The sequence below is a fragment of the Dermochelys coriacea genome, chromosome 4, assembly GCF_009764565.3.
Source record: "Dermochelys coriacea isolate rDerCor1 chromosome 4, rDerCor1.pri.v4, whole genome shotgun sequence".
Lineage (NCBI taxonomy): Eukaryota > Metazoa > Chordata > Testudines > Dermochelyidae > Dermochelys > Dermochelys coriacea.
In genome coordinates, this window is record NC_050071.1 from 20836558 (window position 1) to 20846595 (window position 10038).

General features: G+C 40.7%; 1 protein-coding gene across 1 annotated transcript in view; it reads right to left on the minus strand.

Annotated features, from left to right (window-relative positions):
- LOC119855032 (broad substrate specificity ATP-binding cassette transporter ABCG2-like) overlaps window positions 1-9687 on the minus strand; it is a 39951-nt gene extending 30264 nt beyond the window's left edge. Inside the window, exons 1-6 of the mRNA XM_043513501.1 lie at window positions 9143-9687; window positions 8122-8482; window positions 6979-7038; window positions 6284-6398; window positions 1894-2046; window positions 707-864 (exon numbers count right to left, since the gene is read on the minus strand). Of these exons, the coding sequence (XP_043369436.1) occupies window positions 707-864; window positions 1894-2046; window positions 6284-6398; window positions 6979-7038; window positions 8122-8387 (752 nt within the window). The 5' untranslated portion in view covers window positions 8388-8482; window positions 9143-9687. The remainder of the gene's footprint in view (window positions 1-706; window positions 865-1893; window positions 2047-6283; window positions 6399-6978; window positions 7039-8121; window positions 8483-9142) is intronic.
- Between the last annotated feature and the right edge of the window lie 351 nt (window positions 9688-10038).

The following is a 10038-nucleotide window of genomic DNA, read 5'->3' on the forward strand; positions in this document are numbered from 1 at the left end:
AGAGGCCAGGGACAATCCTGAGTTGCAGGTACATGATGATGGGCAAGCAGAAAGTAGCCCAGGGATGGCCAGCTATGGTCCGGTTGTATTGCTGCCTAAATCCAGGTCAGTGTGTTGTGACTGGATTCCTCGCTGACTCGGTGGAACCATTTGCCACTGTTAGGGCCCTGGGCTAGGACCTGGTGCAGTAGGGTGGACAGATTCCCCACCTTGGGCCAAAGGGCCTGCATTTGTCTGTGGTCGGCCTGCACGAGGATTACAGACTGTTTGGTGTTCCACGCTGCCTGAAGGCCTGAACTTTCTTAGACTATTTGATTCCTCTGTCCTGGCTGAGGGCTGGAGCCCCGAGACTGTTTGTTTGCCCTACTCTCTTCTGCCAGAAGGGCCTTGACCCCATCGCTTGAATCACAACTTCCCTGAAATGGGGCAGTGCCCCAGTGATGTGGTGAGGCAGAGTGGCCTCCCACTGAGCCAGAGAGGGAAGGATGACCGCTAATGCACTACACTAGCTGAATGCAGAATTAGAAGGAAATTCCATTTGTGGAAGCTTGCAGTTTCCCTTCCCTTACATGGGAATAACCCAATCATAAACCAATACATCAGGCTATGACTATTTATATACTGTATCTGCAATTAAGATATGTTTAGAGTGTATACTTCTATCAAAGACCAGATTGTTCTTTCCCAGTGATTCCATTGCAGTCACCTTTTCAGGAGCAGCAAGACAGCATTGGCAGTGCTGGCATCTAATCCAGTAGTTGGTTCATCTAAGAACAAGACTGCAGGGTCAGTAATGAGTTCCATTCCAATATTGGTCCTTTTTCTCTCTCCCCCAGATACACCACGAATAAACAGGGTGCCAACCTAGTGCAAAAGAAGCAGACCTTTAAAAGGAGATTTCTTAATTAATTAACATTCTCAAAATCCAGGAAAATATTAGGGCTAACTTCAGGCATTAGATCAGAAATATTTATATGAAACAAAAACATTCACATGATTAAGAGATGAAATTATAGCAATGCTTCAAAAATGTACCAGTTTTCTAACAAAAAAATCCATTAAGATCAAGTTAAGATTGTAAATTTAGGTAGCTTTTTAAAAAAGCGCCTTATTAGAAGGCTGTAAATTTAAAACAAGAAAAATCTGTCCCTATGCTGTTAATCCCTAGGACTTCTAAGCACCTCAGGATTAAAAAAATATGTATGGACCTGTATTTACAGTGTGTGAATGGTGCCACAAATGGTGGGATGTCAAGGAGCAAAGTGCAGTTCTATTCTGAAAAGTGAGTATGTAAAAATGCACCTTCTAAGTCAAAAGGTCTGCTCCCTGCATGTATGCTAAGTCAAATCTGGTTACTTTCAGGACAAAAATAATTTGTACTGCTTTTTACTCCTATGAGAGAGACTGAGACGTCATCTGTTCTTTTAACAGAATTTACTAACTTCCATTTGCTCAACCAATCAGTGACATCTGTACATCCCCCATTCACTGAAGTATCACAAGGCATCATTTGATATCTTTATTATTGGTGATGATGTGCTAGAAAGAAAGAACTCAGCTTCATGTACAGAACCCAGGGTTTAACTACAGAGACAGAAGTTAAAAAAAACACTTTTTAAATGGAACACATTTGATATAGAAATCACTGAGATACTATGTACAGAACAACACAATGCCATTTTTCAAGTTTCTTTTCAGAGTACAAGTATACTTTAAGGTTGTCTTAACTCCGAATTTCCTGCTTTTCAAATGTTTGTTGATTGTAACTACAACATTCTAGTGAGGTTGGTTTGTTTGATAAATATTATGTAATTACAATGCTAACTTTCTCATACCTCAGCTTTTTGTTTGGTAATATTAAATACCATGTCATGCTATGCCACGTGTAGTTACCTTGGAATCTGCCACTTTGGCCAAATCCAATTCCCTGATGATTTGGTTCACTCGTTCCTTCTTTTCCTGTTCAGCCACAGTACTTGGCAAACGGAGCGCAGCTGAGAACTCAAAATTTTCTCTCACTGTCAGGGTTCCCATAACCACATCATTCTTACAAGACACAAAAATATTAGCAAGTTTTAGAATCATAGAATATCAGGGTTGGAAGGGACCTCAGGAGGTCATCTAGTCCAACCCCCTGCTGAAAGCAGTACCAATCCCCAAATAAATCATCCCAGCCAGGGCTTCGTCAAGCCTGACCTTAAAAACTTCTAAGGAAAGAGATTCCACTACCTCCCTAGGTAACGCATTCCAGTGTTTCACCACTCTCCTAGTGAAAAAGTTTTTCCTAAACCTCTCCCACTGCAACTTGAGACCATTACTCCTTGTTCTGTCATCTGTTACCACTGAGAACAGTCTAGATCCATCCTCTTTGGAACCCCCTTTCAGGTAGTTGAAAACAGCTATCAAATCCCCCCTCATTCTTCTCTTCTGCAGACTAAACAATCCCAGTTCCCTCAGCCTCTCCTCTTAAGTCATGTGTTCCAGTCCCCCAATCATTTTTGTCCTCCTCTGCTGGACATTTTCCAATTTTTCCACATTCTTCTTGTAGTGTGGGGCCCAAAACTGGACACAGTACTCTAGATGAGGCCTCACCAATGTCAAATAGAGGGGAACGATCACGTCCCTCGATCTGCTGGCAATGCCCCCTACTTATACATCCCAAAATGCCATTGGCCTTCTTGGCAACAACAGCACACTGTTGACTCATATCCAGCTTCTCGTCCACTGTAACCTCTAGGTCCTTTTCTGCAGAACTGCTGCCTAGCCATTCGGTCCCTAGTCTATAGCTGTGCATGGGATTCTTCAGTCTTAAGTGCAGGACTCTGCACTTGTCCTTGTTGAACCTCATCAGATTTCTTTTGGTCCAATCCTCTAATTTGCCTAAGTCCCTCTGTATCCTATCCCTACCCTCCAGCATATCTACCTCTCCTCCCAGTTTAGTGCCATCTGCAAACCTGCTGAGGGTGCAATCCACACCATCCTCCAGATCATTTATGAAGATATTGAACAAAACTGGCCCGAGGACTGACCCTTGGGGCACTCCACTTGATACAGGCTGCCAACTAGACATGGAGCCATTGATCATTACCCGTTGAGCCCGACAATCTAGCCAACTTTCTATCCACCTTATAGTCCATTCATCCAGCCCATACTACTTTAACTTGCTCGCAAGGATACTGTGGGAGACTGTGTCAAAAGCTTTGCTAAAGTCAAGGAACAACACGTCCACTGCTTTCCCCTCATCCACAGAGCCAGTTATCTCGTCATAGAAGGCAATTAGATTAGTCAGGCATGACTTGCCCTTGGTGAATCCATGCTGACTGTTCCTGATTACTTTCCTCTCCTCTATGTGCTTCAGAATTGATTCCTTGAGGATCTGCTCCATGATTTTTCCAGGGACTGAGGTGAAGCTTAAATTTTCCTTTATTTATACCATGCTACAGTATTGTAACAAATAAGCATTAACATCTGCAGGAAACGAAAACTACAAGACCAAAGTTCACAAATATGATACTTTTGATGCAAGAGTCCAACAGAGCTTTTCCATCAACAAGCAATGTCTTTTCAGATTTATGCCTCATCCTTTAGAATTAAATGCTCTTTACTTTTGAAATCTTATTAACATTGTTTAACTTCTCACAGTGTTATCTGTGCTGAGGGATTTCATGCCCATGAACTAGGGAAATTCCCCAGCACAGAGAAGTCCCAACATCTAGTGGTCTGTTTCCTAGTGCTGGAGAATGCCTGGCTGTGGTCTCTGGAAACCTCTCAAGAAACAGAAGCCCAAACCCTTAGTGGATTGGATTCCCAGTGCTAGATAATCTAAAACCACATTTGGGGTGGAGGGATACGATAGCAGTCTGTAATATCATGACTGGTGTGGAGAACATAAATAAGGAAGTATTATTTACTCCTTCTCATAAACACAAGAACTAGGGCCAGCAAATGAAACTAATAGGCAGCAGGTTTAAAACAAACAAAAGGAAATATTTTTTCACACAACGCATCATCAACCTGTGGAACTGCTTGCCGGAGGATGTTGTGAAGGCCAAGACTATAAGAGGGTTCAAAAAAGAACTAGATAAATTCATGGAGGATAGGTCTATCAATAGCTATTAGCCAAGATGGGCAGAGATGGTGTCCCTAGCTTGTTTTCCAGAAGCTGGGAATGGGTGACAGGGGATGGATCATTTGATGATTACTTGTTCTGTTCATTCCCTTTGAAGCACCTAGCATTGGCCACTGTCAGAAGACAGGATACTGGGGTAGACGGACCTTTGGTCTGATCCAGTATGACCTTCTTATGTGGGAAACCCCAGGACAGGGAAAGGCCATCCTCTGAATGGATGGAGTTTCACCACATTAGGGAATCCAAGACCATGGCTGGCAGGTATACTCCAGGATAGAAAGCGCCGCCCCCAAGAATGGGAATGCATTGTGCTAATGAATCAAAGGCTATATATGGTATGGATTCACCAGGGAAGGGGAAATGATGTCCACTGGATATGGAGTTTTCCTGCGCTCTGTCTGTAAAGTCAGAGCCCAGCTGACTCAGTTTGCCAGCTGGACCTAATCTCTGCAAAATGAGGGGAGGGCAGTAGTCTTTCCCTAAAAGATTACAGTACCTAGTTTGGAATTGTAGGAGAGTGTCGTCCTCTGTGGCAGCTCCCCAAAGATGGAAAAGGCCAGCTGGCTAGCGCCAGGTGATATCAACTGAAAAGATGAAGGAATGTCCATGGAACAAGCCCCACGTGGAGAAGCATATGAAAGATGGGGTACAAAACATTGGTTTTGTGCTGATCCCACATTAATGTTGACTCTAGAAGGAGTAATTTCTCAGAAAAGGTAAAAAAGTAGGTAGGACCATTTTCTGATCTCTGTAGCGTTGGTCAAAATAATTTCATTGATTTTAATGGAGTTACTCTGCTTTACACCTTTATATCTTGGCCCACAATCTGGCATGTAGCATCCAGATGGTATTTTAGCTAGATAGGATAATGTTCAGACTTAAGATAGCGAACAGTTGGAGCCTGAACTACGACAATGTCTTTTTAAATGGTGGTCTCTCAAATATGACTCCAGGAGTTATCTGAATTTTCTTATTTAAAAAAAATGATTGATCTTAAGGAGACTTAAAATTCAGCAAACTTACAAGCTTCCAAAGCTAGTTTTTGGTCATACATGGCTGATCCATAATCTGCTGCTACTCTTCCACAAGTCAGCCTGTCAGCCCTCCACACACACCCGCCAAATTTACTAGGAATAATTAGTCAACTAAAACTCCAATATGGTCCCTACTCTGGACAGTCCCTACAAGAAGTCACACTCCCTCTCCCCATAACTAAACCTGAAAAGCTATGTCTACACTGCAGCTGGAAGTGAGCTTCCCAGTCAGGGTAGACAGACTCACGCTAACTCTGCTCCAACTACTGTGCTAAAAATAGTAGTGTGGACATTGCAGCTCAGGCTTTCAAGATCACCTGACCCCCTCAGTCTGAACTGAAGTGATGAGTCTGAATCTCTTCCAGAGCTACAACATGCACACTGCTATTTTAGCACACTAACTTGAGTGAAGCTAGCTAGTAGGCTTGTTCCCAGTAGCAGTGTGGACATGCCCTAAGCTCTCTCTAGGATATTGCACTTGGAGGCAAAAAGAGCAAAGCAGAAATCTGAATACAAAAGTAACAGGACAAATGAAAAAACTGTACAATGTAGATAACTTTGTACAAAGTTAACACAGTTGGACCCTTACCCTGACTTACACCTCAAGACAACACTGTAATAAAATATTGAAATAAATGTAAAAATCTGAAACAATCAGCAACTGCAGGTCATTTTCCTGCAAATTTTCAGCAACAATTAAAAACAATTAGGTTGAAAATAAGAGAAGGATTTCACTGTTTTTAACATCTTCTTGTAGTCTTTGAGGCCAATGAAAATAAGTTCAAATTCAGGTGAAATTCAGTCAGGATGATACAATATAATAACCAAAGTGAAGTAGAAAATGGAAAAACTACCGAACATCACATGAGGTGTTCGTTTACAACAGGAAAAAAATATCAAAAATTGGGACACTAGAAAAAGAGTAAAACACTATACTGGTTTCTACATTTTTGTATCAGGTTATTTTGTCAGTAAATTTTATACCATAATTCTCATCACAGGTCTGTATGAATAATTAGTGGTTATTATTAATCCAGATTGTGTGTCTGTATCTCTCCCTCCCTCCCTTTGGAGGGAGGTTAAAACAGTAAAGGCAGGGAGTAGCTACAGGCTCATTTACCTGTACCACATATCCAGAGATGCATTTAAAATTGGCAGGCCGAGGAGCTCCATTTATCAAAATCTCTCCAGAGAGTCCGTGAGGATCTTTCCTTGCAGCTAAGATATCCAATAGCCTAGAAAAAGAAAATCAGGCTCCCAAAAGGGTTCTGAAGAATAAATCTTTGAACAGGTGGAAGATAAATTTGGCATACAAATCCAGTTAACAAAATGTGTTGCACACGCAATTTTGATGCTGAAATGCAAGCTCAGTTTGTCTCCTCTGACAAGATCTGCTCACCCAATAAGCAGAGGTGGAACTGTCAGGGTTAGGGCTCCCTGATTTTTAGGGAGCCTTTTTGCTGGCCCTGTCAAAGGTTTGAGCAGCCTATGAGCTGCTGTAATTTATGCCTGCTGGAAAAGTTTCTAAAACTTAGATTTACATCACAGATTTTGTTTGTACAACTAAATCAAGTAGCTGAACTCCAGATACCTTATTTTTGAGCATGGAAATCTGAGTTGTCTTTTGGGTGATAAAAATGCAATTTGGGGCATTCTAATTAAGAGTTTGGGTTGAAGCCACTTTGAACACTTGGCTTTTGTGTTCCTAATCATCCGTACTATAAGTATGCAGGCACATTTTCTGTTTGGCATGGTTTCTCAACATGAGGAATACAGATAACGTAAAACAAGACCTTTCATTGCTTCAACACTTACGAAGATTTGCCACTGCCAGTGGGTCCCAAAATTGCATTAAGGCCAGGTCTCATAATCCCACTGCAAACAAAAGCAACATTTCCTGAAGTCACTGTTTTATTTGTAGACTAATTCATTTAATTTGAAGGCCTTGTTTGTTTGTCTGTTGTAAAAACAAAATCCTTTGGGAACTGGTGAAGTTCCTCAGCTATGTGAAATAAAATTACTTGCTAGAAAAAAAAATTTTATAATTTTTTAGTTTTCAAATATACAAAATTGTATTTCAATTTTAGAGGCTTTTTTTTAAGCCACATTTAGCTCCTCTTTTTCTCCCGAAGTTCAGGTCCAATTGCATACCTACTTTAGCATGGACATTTACTTTTTTCCTGCGAACTTCCAGTTGTGCCTACAAACTGGTGACTTGCACACGAACCTGACTAGGCAGCTATTTGCCATCAGAACTAAGATGGGCCTTGAGTTAAGCACCTGCAAGCTGTTTTTCAAACTCTCAAATACATCAGGTTTCAGAGTAGCAGCCATGTTAGTCTGTATCTGTAAAAAGAAAAGGAGTACTTGTGGCACCTTAGAGACTACCAAATTTATTAGAGCATAAAGGTTTTCCACTGTATGCATCCGATAAAGTGAGCTGAAGCTCACGAAAGCTTATGCTCTAATAAACTTGTTAGTCTAAGGTACCACAAATACTCCTTTTCTTTTTTTCAAATACATCAGAGTTTCAATATGAATCACAAATTCCAACTGAACTGAGGAATTTCTTTGCTGTGCTGTAAACAACGCTTCTGTATAAGGGTCCTAAACTACCAGCTCAGATAATTTCTTTTTTTTTCCAAATTATCATACAACATTTATTAAATTAATAATGCATCCAACTAGTAATATATTGGTACAGAATTAAGTTTAAATTAAACAACACAACTCATGTTGTAACCCTCTTATGTATTAATGTATCAATATCACATTATGTTTTATAAACAAATACAAAAGTTAACATACAAAGTGTGAATTCAAAAACTGTATTTCTTACAGTAATTTCTTCAATCATTCCTGAATCTATCTGATGGATGTTGACATGAGGTTGTTGACTAAGTTGTATGAAAAAGAAAACAAAATTAACATACACTAGATATTTTTTTAAATACATACTTGATATCTTTCAAAATTTCTTTATTAACAGCTTTTTGACAACATAAAAAGCCACTCTTCACTTTCACTCTGTAGCAGATGTTGTGAAAGGTCACAGTGGCTTCCGCAGGAAACTTTCGCTTTTCTAAAGAGGACAGTTTTTTCCAAGGGAAGCCATTGGTACTTGGTTCTGATATCTGAATACTGCTGTGTGGCTGGTTCTCTGTCATTCTGGAAGGATGCTTCTGTGGTTTATAACAAAAAATAATTATAGTAAAAGTTACCATAAGCGCATTCACAATATAGAATCAATAGAAACAAGTAGCTGAAATATAATGTTAATATTTTGTTGTGGGATAAACCTACATGTATGGTAACATTCATTTGCAAACTGGATACAATTAACTTAGGCTTGAATAGAGACTGGGAGTGGATGGGTCATTACGTAAAGTAAAACTATTTCCCCATAAAGAAAAGGAGTACTTGTGGCACCTTAGAGACTAACCAATTTATTAGAGCATAAGCTTTCGTGAGCTACAGCTCACGAAAGCTTATGCTCTAATAAATTGGTTAGTCTAAGGTGCCACAAGTACTCCTTTTCTTTTTGCGAATACAGACTAACACAGCTGCTACTCTGAAATCTATTTCCCCATGTTATTTCTCCCCCCACCGCACCTTCTACTGTTCCTCACACGTTCTTGTTAACTGCTGGAAATGGCCCACCTTGATTATCACCACAAAAGGTTTTCCTCCTTCCCCCCCCCCCCTCCTGCTGGTAGTAGCTCATCTTAACTGATCACTAGGTGCCACAAGCACTCCTTTTTTCCTCCTTAGTGTGTATGATAAAACCCATTGTTTCATGTTCTGTGTGTATATAAATCTCCCCACTGTATTTTCCACCAAATGCATCCAATGAAGTGAGCTGTAGCTCATGAAAGCTTATGCTCAAATAAATTTTAGTCTAAGGTGCCACAAGTCCTCCTTTTTCTTTTTTGCGACTACAGACTAACACGGCTACTACTCTGAAACCGGTAACATTCATGACACTCTCATATCCTACTGATTCCTTTTTTTTTTTTTTAAATCAACTATACAACAACAGCAAGATTTCAGTCAATCATAGCATATTAAGACTGAATGCGCCATTGGCAGGGACTTGCAGCTATAAGCCCTCAGCATTGGTGCTCCCAAGAGCACAGGGAAGAGAGGACTCGCCTCCTGTGGGAACCTCCTCCAGCTAAAGGAAGCACTTGCATGTGGAGGCTATAGATTTATATAAATCAATGTAAAGGAATGGTAATGAGACTATAACTCTTGGTTTGGTTGATTTATTTTTAAAGACTCAATTGTTTTATAGTGATTTATTTAATTTGAGTATATATTTATATTTGTAATGTTGTATTGACTGAAGTGCTTTTCATACAGACCATTTTTTGCACAGTATTCACTACTGCTTAACTTTACTTTAAATGAGAACTAAAAACATTTCTATAAATGGCCTGAGGGTTATCTACTTTCTCTATAGCTTCTCTATATGGATATTTGTATGTGGTTGGGGTGTAGATGGGGGGGTGGTATATGGGTGGGGTGTAGCTGTATAGATGGTTGCGGTGCAGACGAGGTGTAGGTGTGTCTGAGTGGGGTGTAGGTGTGTCTGAGTGGGGTGTAGATGGGGGCTGTATATAGGTGGGGTGTAGGTGTGTCTGAGTGGGGTGTAGATGGGGGGGTTGTATATGGGTGGGGTGTAGGTGTCTAGATAGTTGAGGTGCAGAAGGGGTGTAGGTGTGTCTGAGTGGGGTGTAAATGGGGTGTGTAGGTGTCTAGATGGTTGCGGTGCGGACGGGGTGTAGGTGTGTCTGAGTGGGGTGTAGATGGGGGGGTTGTATATAGGTGGGGTGTAGGTGTGTCTGAGTGGGGTGTAGATGGGGGGGTTGTATA